Source organism: Amia ocellicauda, chromosome 22, assembly GCF_036373705.1.
Source record: "Amia ocellicauda isolate fAmiCal2 chromosome 22, fAmiCal2.hap1, whole genome shotgun sequence".
NCBI classification, from domain to species: Eukaryota; Metazoa; Chordata; class Actinopteri; order Amiiformes; family Amiidae; genus Amia; species Amia ocellicauda.
Genome location: NC_089871.1, coordinates 13,934,130 through 13,961,611, shown reverse-complemented (window position 1 = coordinate 13,961,611; position 27,482 = coordinate 13,934,130). Strand labels below are relative to the sequence as shown.

The 27,482-nt window shown below is 43.4% G+C and overlaps 1 protein-coding gene across 2 annotated transcripts in view; it reads left to right on the top strand.

Moving 5' to 3' along the window:
• stk11 (serine/threonine kinase 11) overlaps nt 1-27,310 on the top strand; it is a 39,186-nt gene extending 11,876 nt beyond the window's left edge. For both annotated transcript variants that reach the window (XM_066695326.1, XM_066695327.1), the window contains 8 exons: nt 1,897-1,986; nt 2,071-2,203; nt 2,625-2,761; nt 3,159-3,286; nt 6,804-6,861; nt 14,323-14,516; nt 23,654-23,905; nt 25,287-27,310. In XM_066695326.1, coding sequence (XP_066551423.1) covers nt 1,897-1,986; nt 2,071-2,203; nt 2,625-2,761; nt 3,159-3,286; nt 6,804-6,861; nt 14,323-14,516; nt 23,654-23,862 — 949 coding nt within the window. In that variant the 3' untranslated portion in view covers nt 23,863-23,905; nt 25,287-27,310. The remainder of the gene's footprint in view (nt 1-1,896; nt 1,987-2,070; nt 2,204-2,624; nt 2,762-3,158; nt 3,287-6,803; nt 6,862-14,322; nt 14,517-23,653; nt 23,906-25,286) is intronic.
• The last annotated feature ends 172 nt before the right edge of the window (nt 27,311-27,482 follow it).

Below are 27,482 nucleotides of genomic sequence, written 5' to 3'. Positions count from 1 at the left end.
GATGCAGTGCAGCTCTGCCGCCACTAAGGGTCTCTCTTGGCCAACTTGCAAAGTAGTGGTGTAGCTCAGTGTGGTGCTGATGCTATACTAAATGTCCCCGTTATCCATTCCCTCATCCCTTCCAGTGATTTCCCCCACCTATAACTTCATGGGTACTGCGGGGCCATACAAGAACAAGTACCCATTAAGTCTGATGACAACCTATTACATTCATTTAAAAAATGCACTTTAGGGTAAATTGAAGGCTTTTGTCATTCATGTAGATTCTATTCTAAAAAAGTCTTGTAATATGGCTGGTATAAGTTGTCCCTTAAACTGCATTTTGATAAGGAATTTGTTTCTGTATTTTCTGGATGTTGTAGGAAACTGGAATTGGGAGGATTATTAGTAGTAGTCATGTTATTAGAAGGCTAAATCACATCAATTATAACCGGTTAATTTGGAGAAATATTCTTATTGATATAGCTTAAATTATTCTGCAGAAGGGCTGGTGTGTTGAGTCAGAGCTCGTACTCATGACATCCTTACGTCATCGCTGTATTGAAGCAGGAGGAAATCCCTAGAATGTCTACAAGTTACGGGCTTGTTAACTGCAAAATATTAATCGGGAAATGACTGCTGCCCCTCGGTGGCCCTGCTTTGTCACGGCTACAAAGACATTTTTCTGATGTGAAAGAAATTCATCTCTTGCTGTTCCACAATTCCCAATCCAAACACAAGAGAGCAAGGTTGAATTTCGAATTCTACAACATCCTCTAGCGGTTGTTCAAAGTGCCGTGGCGCTACTCGCAGAAGAGATGGTAATGAGAGAATTTTATTCCACCATACAAATTTTGACTTTCATTTCAAGGACTTTGTTTACGTGACGAGATGAATCGGATTCTGCAGCCCCTTGCGAATACGATGCTTTTTGTGTTTGAGTATTATATATGTATGCATTCTTAAGCATATCAATTTAAGCACGTAAACACACATGCACAAATACCAAAAAGATTGCTACTTGTAATGTACCGTGTGTGAGCTGCCTGTGAGATGCGTGCTAGAGCTATATATATATATATATATATATATATATATATTTCCTCCCCTCTCCTTTTCCCTCGTCTTGAGGAAATCATAACAGATTGCTATGTCTGCACCAGTTAAGTCGACCCCTTCAGTTATTATTGCCTCCCCAGGCTTTTCCTAATGCATCACACTGCATCACCCGTTCAGTCAATTTGCCGTGGCGCTGAATCAATCGCGGTTACTGATTGAGCTGGCACTGGGGTGGGGGGGAAAGAAAAACTAGGTGACGAACAGGAGCTTTCATTCTGACTTTTTTTTTTTTTTTTCTTCCCCCTATTCTTTTCTTTTCCTTGTGTGAAAGACTCCCTCTGCGTTGTCTTCTGGAGGAAATACAATTGTTCAATGTACAATTGCTGCTCTTACGGTGGGAGCCCCCCTGCAGGGAAAAACGAAGATTGACGCAGTTTTGACAAAGATGCTACCACAGAGCGTTGGGTGGGGGGTGGGGATTTATTCATTTATTTTCATACAGTCTGTGCTTAACCCTTTCACAGGCACAGCTGCAGCTTGCTACTTGTATGCTAGACTAGGCAAACTCGCAAAATGTCTGAATATGCGGGCCTGGGTACGTACGAGACGCGTACTTTGTGTCAGATTGATCACTTGTATAATTCACGGGTCCTGTTGAGATTTGTTTTGAAGATATATAAGATTTCCCTTGTAACTGGGTATGTAGGATCCCTGTTCGCATTGGTGTAGGTTGGCCGTGTATCAGAAATGGTGCCGTACTGTAGAATTCCAACCCCCTCCAATGTTGACATGTAACCGTATTGGTTTAGTGAGTAACATTCTAATTTCAACATGGCTTTTCCCTTAACCCCTCTGCACGTATATGGTGATGGAGTATTGTGTATGTGGGATGCAGGAGATGCTGGAGAGTGTTCCTGAAAAAAGGTTTCCAGTGTTTCAAGCTCACGGGTGGGTATAGAATTATCATCGTGATGATTATTGTAAACTGTTGTGTATTTGGCCTCGAGTCACTTTTGTGTTTTCCTCTCTCAGGTACTTTTGCCAGCTCATAGATGGTTTAGAATATTTGCACAGCCAGGGAATAGTTCATAAAGACATTAAACCAGGGAATCTGCTGCTGACGACAGACGGTGCACTAAAAATCTCCGACCTGGGGGTCGCTGAGGTAGGAATGAGCTTCGCGGTCTTAATACTGTTTTCCACTTCAATTAAATGAAAGGCTGCAGAGACCAGTGACTCCTGGTGACATTTTCATTGCCGTTCTTTCCCCATAAACGTGCATTTGTTTTTATTTTTAATTTTTAAAGCACATTAATTGGGTGCTGTATATATGAGGGTTAATCTAAATGAAACGCTTTCCAACATTGCTTTAAAAAAAAAGGCTGAATAAGTCCCAAGTGTGCAGAAGCCATTGTGAGTCATGAAATGCATTGCTATGAATTGAATGAACTGCAAGTGAGGAAATGCGCAGGTCTGGATCCCCACAGATTATAGATGGCAGTTGTTAATCCCAGACGCCCCAGGACAGTTTCCATGGCGATTCCCCCTGAGCTGAAGATGTATTTTCACTCGTCTCGTTTCCTCAGGCTCTGCACCCCTTCGCGGAGGACGACACCTGTAGGACGAGTCAGGGGTCACCAGCGTTTCAGCCGCCAGAGATAGCCAATGGCTTGGACACTTTTTCAGGGTTCAAAGTGGACATCTGGTCTGCAGGCGTCACGCTGTAAGTCCCCTGGCGCCCATGCGATCGGTCAGAATGAAAGCTGGGTGGTCCTGCAGGTTGATCCATAGAGACCTGTACTGGAATGTGAAGGGTGGGAATTCTGGGCACTTCCTTGCATTCCACAGAGATTTGTGGATTAGAGGAGCATAGTGGAGAAGTACCTGGTAACATTAAAAAGCTCAACTTTCACTTCTGGTTTGCAAAACTTCTAAGGGATGCTTTTGTTATTGTGTTTTTATAAATTGTGATTATCCTGCTTCCTAAAGTCAGTGTTCAAATGTTTTAATTCATGATTTTCTCGCCCTTTATCACAGAGGATGGAAACGATTGGATTTTGATTTACCAAAATTATCAAAAATTTCTCTCTCTCTCTCTCTCTCTCTCCCCCCCACCTCAGATATAATATAACAACCAGCCTGTATCCGTTTGAAGGGGATAACATCTATAAGCTATTTGAAAACATTGGCAAGGGAGACTACAGTATTCCTGAAGACTGTGGCCCCCTCCTGACAGACCTCCTGAGAGGTAAGATTTGGGGGGTCCAAATAAATAATGCAGGGATCACTTTGAGTTTAAATGCTGCCGTCTTGTGCGTGTCGAAGCTTTTTGCCCTTTAACTCTGCCAGCTGACAGATGTGTGCCAGTGAAATGTTGCTTCAGGTTACGTATCATGCTCTAATTTGCCATTAATTAAAAAAATAGAAATTAAAAATCTGACCGTTAATGGATTCAAATTTTCTTCCTGTTTCCTGTGATCGAACGCCTCCCCTGACTGATGGTGTCTCTTTCAATCTTCAGTTCCTTTTGATAAGCAGGTTATATATATATGTATATACACTCACCTAAAGGATTATTAGGAACACCTGTTCAATTTCTCATTAATGCAATTATCTAACCAACCAATCACATGGCAGTTGCGTCAATGCATTTAGGGGTGTGGTCCTGGTCAAGACAATCTCCTGAACTCTAAACTGAATGTCTGAATGGGAAAGAAAGGTGATTTAAGCAATTTTGAGCGTGGCATGGTTGTTGGTGCCAGACGGGCTGGTCTGAGTATTTCACAACTGCTCAGTTACTGGGATTTTCACGCACAACCATATCTAGGGTTTACAAAGAATGGTGTGAAAAGGGAAAAACATCCAGTATGCGGCAGTCCTGTGGGCGAAAATGCCTTGTTGATGCTAGAGGTCAGAGGAGAATGGGCCGACTGATTCAAGCTGATAGAAGAGCAACTTTGACTGAAATAAGCACTCGTTACAACCGAGGTATGCAGCAAAGCATTTGTGAAGCCACAACACGTACAACCTTGAGGCGGATGGGCTACAACAGCAGAAGACCCCACCGGGTACCACTCATCTCCACTACAAATAGGAAAAAGAGGCTACAATTTGCACAAGCTCACCAAAATTGGACAGTTGAAGACTGGAAAAATGTTGCCTGGTCTGATGAGTCTCGATTTCTGTTGAGACATTCAGATGGTAGAGTCAGAATTTGGCGTAAACAGAATGAGAACATGGATCCCTCATGCCTTGTTACCACTGTGCAGGCTGGTGGTGGTGGTGTAATGGTGTGGGGGATGTTTTCTTGGCACACTTTAGGCCCCTTAGTGCCAATTGGGCATCGTTTAAATGCCACGGCCTACCTGAGCATTGTTTCTGACCATGTCCATCCCTTTATGACCACCATGTACCCATCCTCTGATGGCTACTTCCAGCAGGATAATGCACCATGTCACAAAGGTCGAATCATTTCAAATTGGTTTCTTGAACATGACAATGAGTTCACTGTACTAAACTGGCCCCCACAGTCACCAGATCTCAACCCAATAGAGCATCTTTGGGATGTGGTGGAACGGGAGCTTCGTGCCCTGGATGTGCATCCCACAAATCTCCATCAACTGCAAGATGCTCTCCTATCAATATGGGCCAACATTTCTAAAGAATGCTTTCAGCACCTTGTTGAATCAATGCCACGTAGAATTAAGGCAGTTCTGAAGGCGAAAGGGGGTCAAACACAGTATTAGTATGGTGTTCCTAATAATCCTTTAGGTGAGTGTATATATATAATATAATTTAATGAAATGGAATTACTTGGAAATTCCTGACAGTCACATGGTTACAAAGTCTGATATTTTGAAATCTTTTTTATCAGACAAATGGAATGCCTTTCATTTCCAAGGCAGCAGATGGTGCTGTACCGTTTGTGGGATGTAGTCAAAAGCAGTGTCAACTTAATTGTTTGGTTTTAACATAACCATTCACTTATTTTGTACAAGCTTATCCTAGGATATAGCCTAGTATATATGTCTTTACATTTTACCAGGAAAATATCCAGACATCAATAAAATTGCACCTGCAGGGTAAAGCGCAGTTTATTATTCTTGTAGACTTGCATGCTTACAAATACTTTACTACAACGTGTAGCTGATCTGATTGTTATACTGGTTGCATCGTCCAGTCCTGCTGCAGAAGCCCTTGCCCAAAAGGGAGATTTTTCACACCTCATCAAGGTTGAGCAGCTCTCTCAGGACATCACGGAATGAGTCCGTGTCTGCTAACGAGTCCTGTATCATTAGCCCCACCAAGTCCTATGCTGTATTCTTTGTTGCTTTCAGCAGAACCACCACAAAAACAAGCGATGACTTACAGATTTCAGTCTCCCATGGAGGCCTGTGTGTGTCTGACTCCGGCTGGATGGTCTGTGTCCTTGTTATGGAAACTGGTATTGCTGCCCCGATTACTCTGAGCCTCTTCCGATTTATTTTAGACTACTGATAATGAGTTCCTGTTCATCACCAGTCAAACACTTAATAATGCAGTGTTCTATTAAAACGACTCGTTACAGGAACAAAAGACAGAAAAGCAGTTTTGTTTTTGGGTACAAAGGAGGAAGGAGGAATATGAACTGGCTGAGCCTCCCAGAGTAACAGTCAGGTGTTAACATAATGAGCTTTAATAAAAGAGGCACTGTTTGGCATTTCACCAGCCGCCATAGAAGTCTTCCCCATTTTCCTTACGCTCTACCATGTTTTTGGTGCCAGATTTTGATCTGGTTGGCGCTTGGAGAAACCCTGGGAGATTTGCCCCAGTGCAAAAAAAATACATGTAAACTCCGCCACCCAAAGGGCATTGTTAATGCAGTGGCTCTGAGCCACAGTTTTTACGAGACACCTTTGTCTATAATAAAACTCGGTCTCCCTCTCCTGCTGTTTGTGCTCTGGAACATTATAAGGAAATGACACCTTTTCTTGGGGAGGGGGCAGGTGACGTTGGGCAAACAAATGAAAATTTGAACGGGTGCAATGACCTTCTTCCCTTCAGTGTGAAGTGCTGGGCTTTTTGTACCTACTGCAGCTGCAACAAGCTGCGTCTTATCCTTATTCTCCAGAGAGCATAACAGGGAGAACAATCCCACATCATGCTTGGACGCTTTCCATGTGGCAAATGTGTAGCATCAAAGCACTGGGCAGGAATACAATACCACACCATCCCCCTAGACAGGCCCTTATTCAGATTGATTTACTTTTTTACTTGTAATTGTTGAATCCATGCATTACATGTGTCCCTGCTCCTGCAGTCTATATAATGAGGTATTGTAGGTTCAGTCCTTCTCTTTAATGGCCATGGGCTAATCCTAGTTGACTGGATAGACTCTTCATGTCCACCTGGATTTGGCTTATATGTATTTATATCGGAATCAAATAAATGGATCAACAAAACTTGGTCAGGGAAAAGCACTTGTGAAATGTGTACTTCATGTACCAACCCGTGCCATGTAAGCCTATACGCACACATCACACACAACCTATAAGCTACAGCTAGGTCAGGGGGGAAACGGAGTTTGTATAAATGACACCCCATTTACATTTATGTTCGCTGTGCTACGTCCGAATTATTTGGGTGGTGTTTTTTGTCGTTTTTTTTCTTCTCGAGTTGCAAACTAAACACTTAATTCTTTCCATGTTCAAAGTGTGAAAATGTAAATATTTACATCTTTCTTGTGCACACTGTAATTGTTTCGCTTTCGTTCTCGTTTGTTCTAGGGATGCTCGAGTATGACCCTGCAAAGAGGTTTTCAATACAACACATCCGCCAGCACAAGTAAGTCCGCAGTTTCAGTCCACTGTTGCATTGAAGAAATAGATGATGCAGTGTGTTTTAGTTTTCTGCTCAGGGTTATTCCTTAGAATGGAAAAACGTGTCAGCAGTTTTGAATGATGTATAAAGCAATGTCTTATTAAGGTTTTGATGCTTGGTGAGTTTGCCCTTGGCTCTCGCTAGGAAGCACAGCCCTGAACTGCTAGTTATATTTTCAGTCCCCTTAAAGCAGGGATAATAGGGATACATTTTGCTAATGGAGGAGCGAAAAAGTTAAACTGACCTTTTGCACCTTCCTAATGGCTCGATGCTGTTGCTTTTGAGGAAAGTAATAGGCTTTTCATGTGTGTGATTGCGTCTGTTTTTCCTCATCTTCAGCCGCCCGCGCTTTCCTGCGACCTGTAATAAGTGTGCTGCATGTCAGAGGAAAGTCAGGCCTGTAGGGATGGTTAATTTGCTTCACAACTATTGTCCATCTAAGAGCTGGAGAGTGCAAATCTGCAGTCTGATCTGTCCTGTCCCGATGAATCCTTTTTCCTGAAATGCACTGCTCTTAATCGGAGATATGGAACTAGTCCTGAGTCCTGGGTTCACTTTGTTACTGAATGGGCAAATTAATCTGGTCCACGTATATTACACTTTTAAAGTTGCATTGGATAACTCGTAAGCTCATTGGATGTTTATCTTCTTAAATCCTTTAACGGATTAGTAGAGAGGAATGCTAGAGACTTGAGTGGATTTTCTAAACCATGGATTTTTAACAATTGTCCATTTGGAAGAAGAAAGGAAAGCGGTGGTTTTCTTTGCAGCATGTAGTACAATTCCACAGAGCCCTGTTTATTTTCACATGAATTTAAAAAGTTTGAATCCATTTAAAATTGAGCAATGACTCGTATGATGTAGCAGAATTACGTCTACACTCCCCGCCCCCGCCCCAAGTAATTGTGTGTGTGACTGTGTGTGGCTTGACTGCATGAGAGCTGATGATGGTTCTGTGCAAAATGCAGGCTGCGGTTGCCGAGGCAACGAATGACCGAAGCGTAGAGTTGGTGTGATCAGGCCGCACTCCATCACTGCAGGAGAGGGAGGGGGATGGAGAAAGAGGGATGGAGAGTGGGAGGGGGATGGAGTGGGAGGGAGAGTGGGAGGGGGATGGAGTGGGAGGGAGAGTGGGAGGGGGATGGAGAAGGAGGGAGAATGGGAGGGGGAGGGAGGGGGAGGGATGGAGAGGGAGAGAGAGGGAGAGAGAGGGGGAGGTGGAGAGGGAGAGAGAGGGGGAGGTGGAGAGGGAGAGAGAGGGGGAGGTAGGGAGAGAGAGGGGGAGGGAGAGGTAGTGGGAGAAAGGGAGTGACAGGGAGATGGGGGGGGGGGAGAGAGAGAGAGGCTCACAGGTTCTGTTACTCTGGGAGGCTCAGCCAGTTCATATTCCTCCTTCCTCCTTTGTACCCAAAAACAAAACTGCTTTTCTGTCTTTTGTTCCTGTAACGAGTCGTTTTAATAGAATACTGCATTATTAAGTGTTTGACTGGTGATGAACAGGAACTCATTATCAGTAGTCTAAAATAAATCGGAAGAGGCTCAGAGTAATCGGGGCAGCAATACCAGTTTCCATATTTAGTGTTTTTTTTTTGTCTTGCTGTAAATGCTCCATGTTGGCAAAACCTATATTGGCTAGTATGTCATAAGCAGGGGATTTGATGGCCAGTCCTCTATATAAGGTTAATCCACTCGTTTTTAGAGTTTTTCACTTCGGTGGAGTCCGAAACCGGTTCTGGTCCCAGGAGAGAGATTTTGGAGGGTGTCAGTCCAGCCATAGTGCTGTGTGAAGATGCTGTCTGTCCATTACAAAATTCAGTCTTTTGCTTCTTGTGGTTCCTGCATTCTGAAGCATGGAGTCTGTTTTTACTGTCTTTTGCATTTAGGTTAGCATTAAAAATCTAAACGCTAAACCAAAGGTTAGTTTAAACTGTGCCCATTATTTTTTGTAACACATCTTTGAGAATAAATTCAAAAGAGATGCCCTCTCCTTTTGTGCTCTTGTCCTTTGTGCCGTCACGCATGTGGATTCCCTGACGTGTGGATTTTTCCAGCTCTGATTACCCCAGCGTTGGTAGTCTTTCATCACTCGTGCAAAAAAATAAATCGGCGTCAAAATAAAATAAAAACTTCATAAATATTTTAACCAACCAAAAGGGCACCCTAGCTTTTTAAATTAATTACACAGCTCTGTACAAACATTAACATTAAGGGCATTTTGAAAGAGTGGCGACGTCATGCTGCAAAACATACAATTTTAATTACCTGTCTCCTAAGGTGGCTTTTCTTCAGGGCCTCCAGCTGCTCAGGGATTTCTGCCCTTTAGATTTAAAGTATAATCGATCCCTGGTGGTCCCGTTTGACACCAAAAACCCCTCTGTATATGAAAACAAAGTTTAAACTTAGCACTTTAATAAACCACACTTACCTAATATGAATAAGAAATAAACATCATTGAGAAATAAATGCTGTTTATATTATGCCTTTAATCACAGTCAATTTTATTTAGCTTACTGTAGACTCTGCTGTTAATCAACCGCCTGCGAGTCCTTTACGAACGTCCCTGCACTTGCAAATGTCATTAATCAAACAACATCACCCCCCGCTGCAGTGAATAGGACTGGCTATTACCATTTGTTTCCTTCAGGTTTCATCGGCAAATGTGATGGATTCTAATATATAATTCCTGCCTCAAGTTTATCCAGCAATAGTCCAATGTGCATGCTAGATTCAAACTGGTTTTGTTTCGTCTTTATTTCCTTCGAAGGGGTTTGACCGGGCAGGAAAAAATCTGGGACCAGTTAGCTTCTAGAAATAACAATATGGGTTTATCTGGGGATTTGCCCACTTTATGTTCAGTCTCACTTTTTATGCACCAGCCTATATATACCTCTGTATTTATCCTCTCACACCACGAGATATCGTTTGGATGTGCTAGGCAGTGGTGCTCTGTGTGCTTCTGTATCTGCTCTCCAGGCCGTCGGGTCGGTCCTGGAGGTGTGAAGCAGGCCCCGAGTGATTGAGTGAGTCAGGCGGTCAGATCTCGCCCACTCTGATTGCCGACTGCCCTGGCTGGATTCCCACGGCTCCCCAGTCATCCTGACAGAAGCAGCACCGCGGTCCGCCAGCTTGGAGCTGTGTGACCGGAGCCGCCATCCTCTGCAGATGCTGGAGCACATCTGTGGGTGGCTGTGGACAGCGCTGGCCCGGATTAGACGGATGATGGTCATTAAGAGACCCTATTCTCCCGGCTGGTCTGACAAATGCCATTAATTTGCCTCGTCTCGTGGTTACTAGAACTTGGGGGAGAGAGTGATGATTTTAATATGATGGTTTGGTTCTTTTAAAGACCAGTCTTCCCAGTGTGCATTTAGGCTGGAATATAAACTCTCCAGCAAAGCCACCACGCTTGTGTAAGGTTGGTTACAGAAAAGCCTGTTTGGTTTCTGATAGAAGGTAAACGAAAAGTTTTGTAGTCCGCCTTTTATTTTTAAAAACTTTCTGCTGCTTTTTTGGGGCCATTAGAAGAACAGACGGACAGATCTAGGGGCAGCACACAGTCACTTGGGGAGACAGTAGGCTACTTAAAGCAAGGGCTAAAGATACTGAGAATGAACCGAGATGGCATATTTGGGTTCAGGGTTTACACTTAAAAAAAAAAAAAAAAAAAAAGTGTGTATGTAATGGCCTTTTGTTATGCAACACATTTAAACAATGCAGGTTAACGATACTTTTCAGTCATTAGACAGCGGGCAATCGTGTCTGAGGGTGGAGACATTGCCTATGGAATTCCACTTGCGATGACTCAGTAATGCTCTTCTCTTTAGGGACATCACTGAATACATGAACCTAGTTTTCATCTTTCTTAGGATGAAGGCAGAGGGTCTGTTCATTGTCAGGGGGTGGGGATAAGCCGTAGGCTTTGTGACATCCAGGAGCTGGGGGTGGTGATTTGTTAATTATTTCAGAGTAATGATGAAGAAATCCTAAACCGTGTGTGTATGTGTGTGGTTTCCCTAGAGTTTGCCCACACATCCTCTAAATCCCCGCTTCTTAAACTGATTTAGCTTTTGAAAGACACAGCATTGATAGCTCCGCAGAACAAAACGTATTTCTCTCTCCAGAGGCGGTGTTGGGATTTTCCTCTCCTCCTTGTTGTTCCTCAAAGCAGGTGTAGGGGTAGCTGTTCCCTCTGGGCCGACCCAGCGCCACCTTCCAAAGCACCATTTCCAAACCATGCACATCCTTGCTTTGTGAAAGACTAGTCCTTTCTGCTGTACGTGATGTACAGACAGGCAGTGCTGTCCTGTGCCTTTGAGAGCTTGAGGAAGGAAGAACGTGAAATTTGATCTCAAGTTTTTCTTTTCTCTTTGATATGTGGTCTGAAGCAGGACCCAGTACTTCAGACAACAGGCCCTGTGGAAGGCAGAACAATGGGACATAATTTCCCACACACGCTCTAATGATGTTTGATGTTCCAGCTTCATTAGCCGGACTCCTTAACATAAATGTCCTTAAGACATTTGGTGGTGGGGGTGGGGGGTTACAAAACAAATTTAAGGTAAATTTCACATGGGTGACTTTAAAATCCATGACATTGGAGATGCCTGTGTTTCCTCATGAACACTTTGCTTTGCCTCATTTGCCATGATTCATTTGAAGAAGTCTCCCTGTTCTCTCCCGCTTTTGGGTTTTGTTTGGTCTGCAGCATGCTTGTATTGGAAAAGCTGTGAATTTGCGAGGCTTTTAAGTATCTATCCTTCATTGAGAAAAAACTATCTACATCTAAGAGAATGGGGTGATTTGGGGCTGAGGTTCTCGCACATTGGCCTTGCAGTGGTTAATACCTCTGTGAGCTATAATTAAGACAAATAGCAAGGCACATCTTTAATATTCATAAGGAGACTATTGGTGCTCCAGGGAGTACCAGCTGTTTTGCACCAGGCGCTCATTAGGAGGAAACTCTTTGAAATGTGTCCCACTTCCTCTGCGTAGGATTTGGCCCTTAGGTGAATGAATGAGAGAGCTCATTGAAGAGGTGCGAGCCCATGTGAGTGACAGCCCGCTAATGGAGGTGTCTAGCACACTGAGCAAAATCGCAGCTAGTGACATGAATGAATTTTCTGGTGTGTGTGTGTGTGTGTGTGTGTGTGTGTGTGTGTGTGTTTCTAAATGCATTTTTTTGTTTTAATGGTGTAGGGATGGTATTTTGTTTGAGAGTGGCCTGCAATGGTGTCAGTCTGATCTTTTCTGAAAATACTTAATCTTCTAGCATCGTAGTGTCTTTTTTTTATTGCTGCACCTCCAGCATATAAACTTGCATATTGTCAATTTGGTAGCAAATTTAGGCATACAGTGAGGGGGGAAAAAAGTATTTGATCCCCTGCCGATTTTGTATGTTTGCCCACTGACAAAGAAATGATCAGTATATAATTTTAATGGTAGGTGTATTTTAACAGTGAGAGACAGAATAACAACAAAAAAATCCAGAAAAACGCATTTAAAAAAAGTTATACATTGATTTGCATGTTAATGAGGGAAATAAGTATTTGACCCCTTCGACTTAGTACTTGGTGGCAAAACCCTTGTTGGCAATCACAGAGGTCAGACGTTTCTTGTAGTTGGCCACCAGGTTTGCACACATCTCAGGAGGGATTTTGTCCCACTCCTCTTTGCAGATCCTCTCCAAGTCATTAAGGTTTCGAGGCCGACGTTTGACAACTCGAACCTTCAGCTCCCTCCACAGATTTTCTATGGGATTAAGGTCTGGAGACTGGCTAGGCCACTCCAGGACCTTAATGTGCTTCTTCTTGAGCCACTCCTTTGTTGCCTTGGCTGTGTGTTTTGGGTCATTGTCATGCTGGAATACCCATCCACGACCCATTTTCAATGCCCTGGCTGAGGGAAGGAAGTTCTCACCCAAGATTTGACGGTACATGGCCCCGTCCATCGTCCCTTTGATGCGGTGCAGTTGTCCTGTCCCCTTAGCAGAAAAACACCCCCAAAGCATAATGTTTCCACCTCCATGTTTGACGGTGGGGATGGTGTTCTTGGGGTCATTCCTCCTCCTCCTCCAAACACGGCAAGTTGAGTTGATGCCAAAGAGCTCGATTTTGGTCTCATCTGACCACAACACTTTCACCCAGTTCTCCTCTGAATCATTCAGATGTTCATTGGCAAACTTCAGACGGGCTTGTGCATGTGCTTTCTTGAGCAGGGGGACCTTGCGGGCGCTGCAGGATTTCAGTCCTTCACGGCGTAGTGTGTTACCAATTGTTTTCTTGGTGACTATGGTCCCAGCTGCCTTGAGATCATTAACAAGATGCTCCCGTGTAGTTCTGGGCTGATTCCTCACCGTTCTCAAGATCATTGAAACTCCATGAGGTGAGATCTTGCATGGAGCCCCAGACCGAGGGAGACTGACAGTTATTTTGTGTTTCTTCCATTTGTGAATAATCGCACCAACTGTTGTCACCTTCTCACTAAGCTGCTTGGCGATGGTCTTGTAGCCCATTCCAGCCTTGTGTAGGTCTACAATCTTGTCCCTGACATCCTTGGACAGCTCTTTGGTCTTGGCCATGGTGGAGAGTTTGGAATCTGATTGATTGATTGCTTCTGTGGACAGGTGTCTTTTATACAGGTATCAAGCTGAGATTAGGAGAGTCCCTTTAAGAGAGTGCTCTTAATCTCAGCTCGTTACCTGTATAAAAGACACCTGGGAGCCAGAAATCTTGCTGATTGATAGGGGATCAAATACTTATTTCCCTCATTAACATGCAAATCAATTTATAACTTTTTTGAAATGCGTTTTTCTGGATTTTTTTGTTGTTATTCTGTCTCTCACTGTTAAAATACACCTACCATTAAAATTATAGACTGATCATTTCTTTGTCAGTGGGCAAACATGCAAAATCAGCAGGGGATCAAATACTTTTTTCCCCTCACTGTAGGTCTTAAATATAAAATCCAGATCTTTTAATTAAATAACGACTTCCAAAACTGAATTAGTATATTCATTGGAGTCGTCGCCTTTGTCTTTCATTTTGTTGTTTTTTATAATGAATTTCATAATGTGAATCCATGAAGTCCTCCCAATCTCGGGCACCAATTCCCCAGACAGTCTGACCTAAAAAAAAAAAAACTAAAGGACTTTTTTTTATAGGAAAGGTTTCATCACTGATCAGACAGATTTGGGTGCTTTTCATTAGACTGCTTTCGTGAAATGCCTAATTTGATGCCAATTACGGGCTCCTAATTAATTTTGGAGGATATGAATGTTCTATCTTTGTTTGGAAGGAGAGCCAATTCAATTAACTCTGTAGAAATGTCATCCTAACCTTAACGGAGACCTGCGTTTACAGGAGGCACCTAATTTTAACACTTGTTTTTAACTGCTTTTTTATTTTGATTTGTGTTGTGCTTCCCCAGCTGGGTCCGGAAGAAACACCCGCCCTCAGAGCCCCCCGTGCCTATCCCCCCCAGCCCGGACACCAAGGACCAGTGGCGCAGCATGACAGTCGTGCCCTACCTGGAGGACCTGCACGGCTACACTGAGGAAGAGGAGGACGAGCTCTTTGACGGGGAGGACGACATCATCTACACTCAGGACTTCACAGTGCCAGGTGAGGGGAGCACATACATATACATATGCATATACACTTCCAGTTTGCTTTTCTCACCACCCCCTTAAAAAATGAGTTTTGATTTGAAGGAGTTTAAATTTTGCCTTCTGCTTGAAAGCTTTGTTTGTCACCCTGGTAGTCTACTGCATCAGCATTCCCACTTTTGTGTCTGCTAGTTTGCAAATGACTAATTGTGTTTTAGCTGTTAGCTGTGTACTCTTTCCTGAATCCCACTTGTTTGTGTATGCAGAGGAAGTCTCTCTGAGGGGCAGACTATTCTTTTGGTGCGTAAGAGGAAAATCTTAAGGCGATGACAGTTAAAAGAGATTCCCATCAAAGTAAAACTTGAGTGATTAAATATTAAATGAATAATATTACACGACTTGGGATTATGTAACTCCCCCCCTGTCTAGACATGCAGCATTTATTAATGGTATGGTCTTTTTGAAACATCCATCACGCTTGGAGCCTGTGGCAAAAAGATCTCTTATCAATGGAGATGCTTTTTTTTTTTTTCCTAAATTTAAATTTGCATTTGGGTTGGCATCCAGAGAGAATCTTTTTTTTTTCATGCGGGAAATTGCATTTTCAAGACTGATTAGGAGATTGAGTAATTGCGCATTAGATTATGTAACACAAGCTGATGGGCTGAAATTGATTGGCTGCGCGTGTTTAAGGAGACGGTTCCTCTTTTCGCTTCTCCCGACCGTCTCTCTTGGATCGTCCCCAGCTTCTCTAGTCTGATAAGGCGATGTCTCTCCCCTGATGTCCAGTATGTCCGAGATAAAGCTCTGATGGAGACCGATGCTCTGTTTCTCACTGTGTTGTGAACGGCATTTATAAATGGCATCGGTCTGCGTGAGAGGTTAACTCTATTCATTAAAACAGGGCCAGTCTGATTTTTTTTCTTGTCTTAGTGGGGAATTCTAAATATTGAAAGAATCTGAATAACAGCCTTGAAGATGTCGAAGTGGGTGAATGAATGGCGATTTTTATATTTGACATGGTTCTCTCTAGTGATTTCTGAATTATCAGCCCAATCAGGTCACTGACGCTAGATCAAATTTATGATGTTCCCAAAAAAAACAAAATTCTAGGTATCCCCTGTTACTGGAAGCTGGTTTAAGGCAGTGTGTTGCCAAAGAGATCTCAACAGATCTAAATCATGATATCAATGCAGAAAATAAGTGTGCTTCTGCAGTATTTTTGTATTTGTTATATTCCGCTGAGTGTAAGCTATTATTTATTTGTGTGGTCTGCGCAGTGATGATGGGTTGCATTGCAGAGCTACTATTGAGCTGTCAGGCTAATGCAGATCTGCTGAAATGCTGATAAATATGGCTTGAATTGAGACTTAGAATTAGCAGTTGGCATAAAACCTATGACTTGTAATAATCAAGTTCTAAATAATGGCTTTGTCCATTAACAATGGTGCCATAAAAAGAAAATATCTGCTTATGTAATGTAACCATGCATTTTTATTTATTCATTTTTGCATTATCTGTTCTTGCAATTCAGCAATTCAAATCTTCCTTGGCTAAATGTAGATATAAAGCCCTCAGAGTCTGAGCCTTCAGCAACATGGCCTCATCAAAGCTGCTCCCATTTTTAAAAGCATGACATCCAAGTTATACTTTTTTTCTAATTTTTCCCCTCCCCTTGCCTCTTTTATCCTGGCTGTCCACAGTGGGGGAGATGTGTATTTATCTTTTGCTAATTTCACATTGACTTGGACCAGGGGGTTGATTGTAATTGAGCAGTGGAAGATGCTACTGTGTTTATAATACTTTTGACTTGAACTCCATGGTAAAGGAGTGTTTTCTGATTTGTATTATTATTTTCATTATATTTCTTGGCAGTCGCTCTCTTCCACGGCGACTTACAATTGTTATTGCATTTTATTATATACAATCACCCATTCATACAGCTGTGTTTTTACTGGATCAATCTAGGTACAGTATCTTGCTCAAGGGTACAACAGCAGTGTCCCCCACCTGGGATTGAACCCTTGACCCTCCACTCCAGTCCAGAGTCCTGACTGCTCCACAGTTATGTTTTGTTAGTTTCCTTTCCTCTGGTAATGGCTATCGCAGTTCCCCAACAGTGTCCACAACAGTGTCCACAACAGCAGTCATCCATCACATTTTTATAGGCCTCTTAAACCATCACATTCTGATGACTTCGATGAAATTGTTCATGTAAAACAAATAATGAGTTCATTCAGGTATCAAGTTGAGAATGCAAACCGCAGGATTCATTTCCGCTGTGCAGGAGCAGAGTTGGGCGACCCTGTGCTTACACTAAAGTGTGCATCCATAGGCATGGCACAGGTTGCCTCTCCCCATCCCTCCGCTCTCCTCGCACGTCAGGGGGAAGGCCACAGATTGGCCAGATTAATCCAGAGACCGGTGTCCGGACAACCACAAAGTGCCCGTACACAGCGGATTGATAAAAACAAAGCAGAAGGAAGTGTAGTGACCTGCAGAACCGCATCCAGTAATAGCTGTCGGTTTCTAGGGCTGGTTCACTGTCCCCTATGAGTTTCACATTAAGCATCAGGAAATGAACTGTACAAACGACTAAAGCATAACTGGTCTGGTGTGAGAGCCTCGCACATTTCTGGTCACTGTTGTATAGATCACAAGTAGTTCTTTATACATCTATTAACATGTGATTTTGTGCAGTACTTGATGCTCATTAACAGCATGCAGTATTATAGACGTGTGAAGAGTTTTCTATTCGGATGCTTTTACTCCTCGCAGGTTAGGGGTATACTGGGGTTCAATACGTTTTCGCACATCACCGTCCATCCCAGTCAGACGGGCTATTGTCTCTGTTACGCAAATGGGAGAAGCTGGACCTCAATAAAATTATGCTTTTTGTTTTGCTTTGTTGCGGCATTCATTTTAATTTTTTTTTGTTGAACGCAGATTGAAACTGAAGTGATGTTTGGAGTTTGTGTAGCCTGGCAACATGACCTTTTCCATTAACCCCCCCCATCAGAAATGCAAATGATTTCTTCTACTCAACAGCCATGTATTTTTTTGTGTGTTAGCATGCAACTGTGGCTTTTCAAATTTTATATGCACACGTTAATCTTTGGATCACAAATTTCATCACAAAATTCAAAATTAATTTAATTGCATGCCTTGCCCACACTTGCCCCCCCTCCCCGTTTACCCACTTTGCTCTGTTGTCGGTCACTTCATTATCATACACGTAATGAGGTTTAAAACGGATAAGTAATTTGACTGAGAACAATCCATGTGAAATTAAATGCACTTTAATATTCAAAATCAAAAAGTAACCCCCCTGCCTCTGGTCTGCACATACAGATTATTCTGGAATGGCTGACACTATGACTGGTGTGCTGATGTAATGCATGCACCTTTACCAATCTCCATGTCTTCCAGTCTGTCTCAGACTATGAATTTCCACTGTCAACGATGGCTCTCATGTGTTCTGCTCACACTGAATTATGCATTCAATAAAAGTATGTATTAATCTATTAGTCTAGCAGTGAATAATTAATGGCATACAATGGAAATGTAAGATACAATTTTTCCAAGCTTGGGACAGATGTCCTGTTTATTTCACAGGAAAAACTATTTTTAGTTTGACTTCATAAGACTGGCCTATGATGTCGTTTTAAGCGTTGTGTGTACGTGGAAATGATGCCGGTTTCTTTTCAAAAGGTTTAGAATGGACATGAGCCAAACAGATTACCAAAAGTTTGCTAAAACTGTCAGCTTTGTGCGTTGCAGTAGTTCTATGTTCTCCTGTCTCAAGAAACGCAGACTTTGTGAGAAAGCAAGCCCCTTTGAGTCAGAGACACAGCCCATGTGTAATATCTCTAGGATGAAGAAAGAGCCCACTGTAAAATTTTGCTTTAATGCACATCCCTGTCTGGATTGACTTCTGTGTAAATTTTAAACATTGATCCACCCAGGAGTGTCTGGTTTGTATGGTCTGATTGGTAGAGGACAAAGGCTGTTGCTACACCTCTGTCCCCCTGTTGCGAGCTGCCGTGTCTGTGTTTCTTCAGGGGAAATCTAGCTATAGTCATGTTTCTGCTGTTTTAATTTCCCAAAAGCGTATTTAGGTCAGCACTGAGGGACGACTCAATCGAGCAGGAACGGAGGAGAGAGATGGGGAGGGGGGAGCAGTATAATTCCAGCCATGAAAGATGAGAAATGGGGATGTAGAGGAGAGACTGATGACAAAGAGATACAAGTCCTTCGAGGAGCTGTAACGTTTTTCAGTTTTTCCCCAAACGGTCCTTTTTATTAGCACCTCTCTTGCAGGAGCCAATTCTTCACAGGGTCCCTCGGTCTAATTGCCTTTGTGAATTTGAATAGCAATGATTTCCGAGGTGCAGATTTATTTCGGCTGTCGAAGACCAGTTCTCCTGCCAATTAAAAATAAAATTTCATGACTCGAAGTGTCATGACCTTCAAATCCACATTGATGGCTTTGGGTGTCTCTTTGTCTAAGCAGGGTAAGACGATATCAGCAGAAGTTGCCACTAGCACTGCATGAACCGATTATTAAGATAATAGGGATTGATTTGTCTGGGAACCATTAAATTATGTTGATTGGGTGTAATTTAGCATTGCAATTGGGAAAAGCGGATGCCTACGTTTGCCGTGATTGCTCTGCGAAGAAGGTCTGAGTGAGTCATGTGAGATCCTTCATAGCGTGTAATTAAAATGTCGAAAAACCTTCTTTTTCACGCACTTTGTCTCTCTGAATCAGTCACGTGCTGAGGTTGACTGTAGTGAACGACACATTTTAGAGAAAAATCACTCGGTTGGGTCTTCCAGCTACACAATTAAGCGCTACAGGAACACTGGGATTGAAGCAGGGACAAGTTAATAATCGCCTTCGGTTGAATAAAAATTACATTCTACCTCAGCTGCCAACCCAATCCCTGCCTTACTTTTAAATAACACTTGAGTTTATGACTTAAGATGGCCGAATTGCGAACATTATTATTCATAATTTTAATTTAATTGAGGACTCCCGTGGTGATGTGTTGGCTCTGTAAGGGTCTGCTACACCTACTTTAAATAGACGCAACTGCCAATCTCCGCTCCAGAGGGCGGATTTGATCAGCCAGGCTCTTGATTGCATCAGTCTGTGGGCAGGATCTGCCTGCCAGTGAGTCATGGGCCCTGGCGGAAGTCATAAAAAATACATTCATCAAGCAGATTGATCGTTTAAGGTCAGAGCCGGGAGAGTGGAGTCGGCGAGAATCGAAATCGCAGGGGAGCAGGCCTGCAGTGCAGATTTACCGAGTCGGATTAATTAAAAATAGAAAGTTTCAGTCACATTCCCCCCCCCCCCGCCTTCTTCTTATGTGCTTAAGATTCCGTGTCAAGCATAGTGCGAGAACTCTCGGACCCCCTTGATGTGGGGCACGGCTCTCGGCGTCCCTCCGCCCCTGACCTTGGACGGCTTCTCATTCAGAATTCGTTGCGTTTGCTTTATTATTGCGTCTGCAGTGTAGTGGTCAGCAAGATCTTATTTTTTAAAGAACCTATTGCTTTATTCAACTTTACGAATCAATTAATCTCTTTCTAAATAGACCCTACTGGAAATAGGCGAGAAATAGTTGGAAACCCTGACATCCTTCCTGACATACGGAGCTCGTAGCATGCAGTATGTCACTGTGGCAGCGTGTGCCCAACACTGACACTGCACTGGCCAAACACAACCTGCTATATTTGGACCAGTGTTCTCCACTTTGTGATTAGTGGGTCTCGGGAAGTATTTTGGCGCTGTGACGTGCAAATAGAATGTGTGAGTGTGATGCGGCTTTATGAGAGAGGTGTATTTTACACTTCTAATGGGTCTAGGCAGTCTAATGTCTGCTAGGGCTTGCAGCTTCTAAAAACCTTTCAAAATAGTCTTTTTGCCTCTTCCATCCCAGTGGAGTTTAGAGACTGTTGGAGACTCATTAACTGACTACAGTGTTGCAACTATTTAACCTTGACACTTCATCGTGAATAAGACTGAAGGGAACAGTCTCCTGCAACACCTGACAGATTTGAAAGCTCTTTGATTTGAAGTAAGAGGTGGTAGGGAATTGTTCATCTTAACAAGCTTTTTTTTTCCTCCCCCATATGCTTATTTCATGACCTTCTCACAGCAACTGCACTATATTGAGTTTTGCTGTCAAATGTCTATATAATGATCAGTGACTCACTTCAATGTGCTAGAAAGTAAATGTTTCCCACTATAGCTAGGAAAACAATGGTGAACCAGAACGCCGGCTTGACGTTGTAGGTCTTGTCTTATTAATCGGCCCGTTAGCTCCAATTCGGCTGCCTGGCGTGGGCTGTTCGTTTGAGAGCTTCATTCCTGCTGCTCCAGAGGTGTCAACTGCAGTCTGGACCACAGGAGCTGCTGCTTTTTGTTCCGACTGGAGCGCTCTTCTTTATATGTATAATTTAATTTCCATTTATTCTGTTCTTCTTCCCAAAGTTCTTATTAAGCAATTTGTCTGGCTGCATCAAGGATGGAAGTGAATCGCAAGTTTGCTTACCGGAATTCTGTTTGAAGCCGTTGGGGAGGGCAGGGGGAATCGGGATTTCAGATTTCACCCTTTTTTTTTTTTTTTTTTTTTTTTTTTTATCATGCATTGGTTTCTCGGTCACACACTTCGAGTCGCAATCGTCGCATTGGCGAAGGGAAGGGAGGTCTTCGTCTCGAGTTCAGTCAGAAACATCCACACTGCAGGGCTATTAATTTAAATTAAACACCACTTTGACTGAACTGTTGCCGTTCTAGAATCCCAGCTATAGAAATAAGAAAAAAAATGTATATATATATTCCAAGTCCCATAGGCAGCAATTAAAGTGATTTTCCCTCGATCTACTTTTACTTTTAGTGATACAGAAATCATGCCTTTGATACTGAGGTTAGAATCTGCTATTAGTTGTACAGCCAGCTTAAAAAAAAAAAATCTGAGGTCTAGGTGAACAATAAAGTATTTAAAATGTATCTACAAAGTCATCACACACATTACTAAGTATGTGTGGGTGAGGGGAAAGTGTGTGTGTGTGTCTAATATATATGATTTGTTTCCAAAAACATTCCTGTTACACAACTCCACCACTTGTCAACATCTCCACCTCCGGCCCTTTAACTCTAATTTTTTAACATTTTTTGATTTTATTGGAGATTGTGAACAAGAACATCCTGTGCTCCAATGCAAAACGCTTATTAACAACAGAGAGCGCTCTTTTGTGTTGTGCGAAACAAATGCTTTCCGGAGACCTTTCCTAGCCCAGCAGAGCTCTTCACGATTGTGAGTTTTGTGGGTAGCCGTGTAATGCACCAGCCTGTTGACTGCCTCCTCCCCCTCCTCTGCACTTCCCGCTACTTCCGATGGAAAAGCGTAGTTTGGACTGAGGGGCTCGGCTCGGCTGTCTGTTTGTGTTATTTGATTAGATTGATTAGAGAGGTCTAAAAATACAGGATTGGAAGAGTTGCCTGCCTGCCTCCCTGCTTGGCTGCATCTGTGTAATAAGGGTAATTGCTCTCTCTAGGCTTTGGTGGCTAAGCCGGTTACTGATTGTATACTTGTGCACACACAAACGCACAGCATCCTCAAAGCAATTCAGTCCGTCTCGGGAGCTGTGTTGTGCTACACACTGGAAAAACGTTTTTTCTTTAATGGTATTTGTCTGACGACCCCCTTGTTTTCAGATTTTTGCTAGTTTCTCCTTTTACACAACTTGCACCCCCATCCCCCACCCCAGTTACCACAGCCCTGCACCAGAACCCTCACCCCCTATGTATTCCAGAACCCCAGCAAATCCAATCTCTCACTCCCGACCGCTGGAAAGGAGTGATTTTTAAAGCTGGAGTGTGTTAATGTTGCCCTGACAGTGGTGTGACTCATCCTGCAGTCAGTTGCACTTCCACTCCCACCCACCCGCACCCCCCCTCTCTTCTCTTATTCTGGCTCCCTTTTATTATTTATTTTTGCTTGTGGCATAAGAGACTTGAGAGTGACCCTCTTTTTTGCTCAGGAGGTCACCTGCAATTAAGAGGTTTGTGGAGCGACAGCAGTTTAGCCCATAGGGGTTCGGAGGGAAATGTGTTTTTTCTCTATCTTTTTAAAATTTAATTATTGTAAGGCATGCTAAAGGACTAGAAATTAACACACACGCTCAGCTTATGCTGTGAAGTGCAAATTGGACTCTCGGACTCAGCAGCTGTTCGTTTAGTGTCTACTTAACTTTTGTTTCTCACCCCACACTAATTTCACAGTGCGTGTGTTGCTGGCGATCGGGTGTGTTCTGGGGATTGTGCGGGGGGGCAGGGTTTTCGATGCCTCAGCAGTGAGATGAATGGATATTAGTAAGGAGGTACTGCATTAATAAACGTATAAATATACATGTGTATTTCAGAGGGCCAACGTTCCAAAGTGTTGCGTTTTTAATTTTTAGCAGACTCTCAGGCGCCGATTCTCTCGCAAGATGCCTTTCTCGAAACGTGTTAATCCTGTGGGCATTCATGCCATTTACACTTGCGGGCGAGGAGAAAGGAAGAGACGGCAGCTTCATCTCTCGACTCCATCCCTCGGCCGCAAGTGTTTGAATGCGGACTTCCGTAACGCCTCTCCTGCCGTTTCGGATACACGGTTAGCTTCCCCCAGAAAATCCCTGCTTGCAGTAGTTTTACGGGGAGCTAGTCTGGTCGGCTCACAGTCCAGGGGGGAGACAGTGACATTTGGAAAACAACAGTAATTATAAAAAAAAATACAAATGCAAAACTGTAGACCAGAAAGCCGGCTAAGGGCATCTTTTCATTCATTAGCTATTTGCATGGAGCGGTGCCCTTTTTAGAATGAGCACCGGGGCAATGGTGGTGTGATCGTATTGGCATATGTGTCACTCCAAACTTGCTCTCAATGGCTTAAGTATGCCAACGTGAGCACAAGGTGCTCAATAAAAACCTGTGAAATTGGCACACGGCAGGGAGGCAGGGCACACAATGCCACAGGTTTTTATCTGCAGATACGCATCTCCCTTTTTGTTTTCCTTCAAGGATTAGGATCTCTGATTCTGCCCCCTGTTGTGTTCTCCCATCTCCAATCTATCCCCTGTGCTTGTCACCCCCCACAGGGCAGGTGCCCGAGGAGGAAGTGGAGCAGAATGGGCAGGAGCACGGCCGGGGGCTACCCAAGCCCGTGTGTGTGAACGGCACGGAGGCGAGCCAGTTCAACAGCAAGTCAAAGACCGAGCGGCGGTCCAGCTCATCCTCCAACCCCTCCCGGAAGGGCATGTCCACCAGCAGCAAGATCCGCAAACTGTCCACCTGCAAGCAGCAGTGAGCCGCCCCCGCCAGCCCCGCTCCCTGACTGACACACTGTATTGGTGAGTGTCGATGAGTTTGTGTGTGTGTGTGTGTCTCTCTCTCTCTCTCAGGTGGGGGGGGGTTCTTCGTTTGTGTAGAAATCCCACCACCCCTCCCAGGGGGGTTGTAGCTGACGAGTTAGCCGGAGAGCGTTGTGGTGTGGGAGGCTGCGTGGGAGGATGGAGAGCGCTGCAGTATAATCAGCTTTCCAGGGTTTTCTTCTCTTCCATCCCCCCCCCCCAAGCGGCTCCTCTATTCATTCATGTCGGTGCTGCAGCCCCAGCCGCTCGGCTCCCGATGACTCATTCACAAGAAGCTACTGCATCTTAAGCAGCCCCTCCCATCTCTCGGCGCTCTGCCCGGCTTTACTCGCTTCAACAAAACTTATCCCCGTTTGAGTGTCTGTGTCTGGGCGTGTCTTTTATTTCTGTACTTTCCTTCTTTGTGCAGAATTTATTTTATGTATTTTTAGTTTTTCTTGGGCTGTAACCCATAGTTAACCGCATCCCTCAAACTCGTGACACAGAGCCTCTGAACACACTACGCACTGTGCCACATAACACACTGCAGCCCCTCATTGAGACACTGAACACACTGCAGCCCAGCTCTCTTAACACTGAGACTCTCCTTTTGTGCTACAAAATATTTTTTTTAAATCAATCGTGATGCAGAGGACAAGTATAATGGGAATCGGAATTGATTGGGGGGGGAGCTGCATCTGTAATGGGTTTCAGTAGTAAAGTGTGAGTCATCCACGCCACCCACACATCCTCATAGCATCACTGAGCACAGGTACGTGAGGAGAGTGTAGCAATCGCAGGAGAGCTGGAGGCAGGGAGGCAGGCTGGGGTGACTGGGGGGATGAGAGAGGCTATCGGAGATATTGGTGGCAGCTTGACGTGGCTTTATCTGAAACGAAAGCAGGAGAGGGGAAGAAATCCCTTTTTCATTTGTGTTGGAAAACATTAAAAGTAAAGATGATTCAGAGCTCTGATCAATCCGACAGGGCTGGAGAGGATTCAGTCTTTTAAATAAATAACTGTCCTGCAAACGCTCTGAATACTAAAATCGTTCCTCACTCTTCAACCTAAAACGGAATGGGGTTTCTCCCCACAACTGTGTACGCCGTTATAACCTGTCCAGGCTTCCCACAGTCTGCCCTCGACCAGCCAACGCTTGGATTTGGTGCTTTATTTATTTATGGGTTTTATTTATTCATGAAAAGGGTCCTATTACCAAGGCCCTATGTTTTAAACCTTATTTCAGTCATGCAACACAGCTCTGAACTGTAACCCCGAACATTTCTTTAGCTTGTGTTTACAACCCTTAAACGGGGAAAAACAAGAAAACGTGACCAGATGTTAAAGCAAATGATTGAACTTTCTTTTCTTTCTTTATCAGGTTTAGTTTTCCCCTTTTTCCCATTGGGGTTTCCTCCCAGAACAGCTGTGGAGAGCAGTGTTACTTCGCCTTTTTTTTTTTCTTTTTTATGGACTTGTCAGCGGACTTTCACTCCGGGCTGTGCGCTACAGAGTGAATGACAAAGAGAAGAGGAACAGAAAGGAAATGAAGGAGGGAAGCGATGGAGAGAAACCGCGTCCTGTTTGTTCCATCTCGCCAACTGACGCCAATATTTGACTTTTTTTTTTTTTTTTTTTTAAATATAGATTCCCCCACCCTCCCTGCTCCTTCCCCCTTTCCCGAAAGAGAAGCCCTCATCCCGAGGCATGTGGACAAACCCCGTTCCCGTACGGATGTGTGGAACTGTTGTGCAAAGCCATTTTAGATGCACTATTGTTTTTTTGTTTTTGATTATTTTGTTTTATTAGACTACTACATTTTTCAGTTATCCTTTGCAGTATAATAGATACACATTTGTGATGTGTAAGGAATAATAATGGTAATAATGATGATTATTATAATAAAAAGAGAAGCGATTTCAAATCTGCATGCTGTGAAGGGCTTTGGGGAAAGGGAACGGAGTTTTTAAAACCTGCGCAGCTGGACTCTTCCCCCTTTCCATCCAGGAATGTTTTGGTTTCTTTTTGTTTTGTTCAGTTTATTTTTATTTTTATTATTTTTTTTAATTTATATAAAAGAGAGCATCCCAACCCAACAGATTTGGTAGTGTTTTGTGATTTTTAATTTTTAATTTGATCTCGACACAGACCGTGAAAACAGAAGTGCAATTCAGTTTTATGGTGATCCTGGGAAGATGGGTTTTTCACATCCATTATTTATTATTTTTCTTTCTGTTAAGGGGTCTTCAAGACGCTTATAAAAAGCCGTGAAGCCCCCACCCACCCACCACCTCCTTCCCCTCCTGGTTTACAATGACTTGACAGCAAACTTTGCAATATTATACATATTGTCATTATGAACAATGCATTGGGGATGTGTTTAATCAAATTCTTAAAGCAGCAGTGAGGGGGCTGTAGTTTGTATTAATGAGGGCAAAACTGTTTCTTCAAGGTGGGTATTGATGCTATTTATTTATTTTTTGTTTGCTTTTGCACATTCAATGATTTCCTTTGTGATGCCCCAGTGTGCATTGCAGGGGGGAATAGGGGCTCACTTTGCTTGTTCTTAGTAGGTTTGAAAATGGAGAGCGACTGAAAATTAGGGTGCAAGTTTACACCAGCAAGAGAGCGACCTGTTTACCTGTTGAACGTCTCTGTAGATGGAAATGTGGCCCAGACTGGAGTTACTGACTTTCACATCCAAGGGGCTGAATGGGAATAGACAGAAACGTGAGCCTAAGCTACAATAAACGCACAAGTTTAGTTTTCTTCACATACGGCAGTTCGTCCTCTGTGCCGTGCCAATGACATTAGACTGTTTGGAGGAGAGGGCGCTGGGAGGCTTTTTCTTACACCTTCACTGGGTTGTCCATGTACTGCAGACCCCTTGGATGAGTGTTGAGCCGGATGGTGGGGTTTAGAACTTGTGGATATCTGCAAATTTAAAAGTATTGCCTCTCTTTCAGAAAAAAATAAAAATAAATCTCATTGGTTTGTCTGTTAGCAGTGCAGCTGGTGGCCCTATTGATTTTAATGATTTTTGGAGCCGGTGGCAAAATGGAGCTGCTGACACTGAAATCTGCACCGTATGTAGCGTTCCACCTGCCTCCCTTTGTTCTCCTCGGCTCTGGTTGGAATTTAATGGGGTTTGATGGCTCTATCCCTGTAACAATCTTAGTGATAGTAATATTCCAGAATATTCTATTTCTATTCTATTCTAATTCTATTCTGTAGTGCCCAAATTCTTATTTTTAAGCTCTTTCCTCCCTGCCCCCCAAGCAGTCACCTACAGGATTAGGTGTACAAATACCAGCCCTTCCCTCGCCAGGCTTCAACCTCTTATTGCAAAGTGAAGAAACATTGTCACCATTACGGTTCAAATAAAGAGAGTTGGTTTGGAAGTGACTGTACTGGATTCCGTTATTAACTTTTTCATATCGTGAATGAACTGATTGTGCTGGGAATCTGTTATAGGTGTATATTTTTATTTGTGTGTATTTTGTAATGCTCTCGCACATGCCCACCTCCCTACAGTTGGAGCCCTGCTTTTCTGCCTCAGATTTTATCACCTTGATTT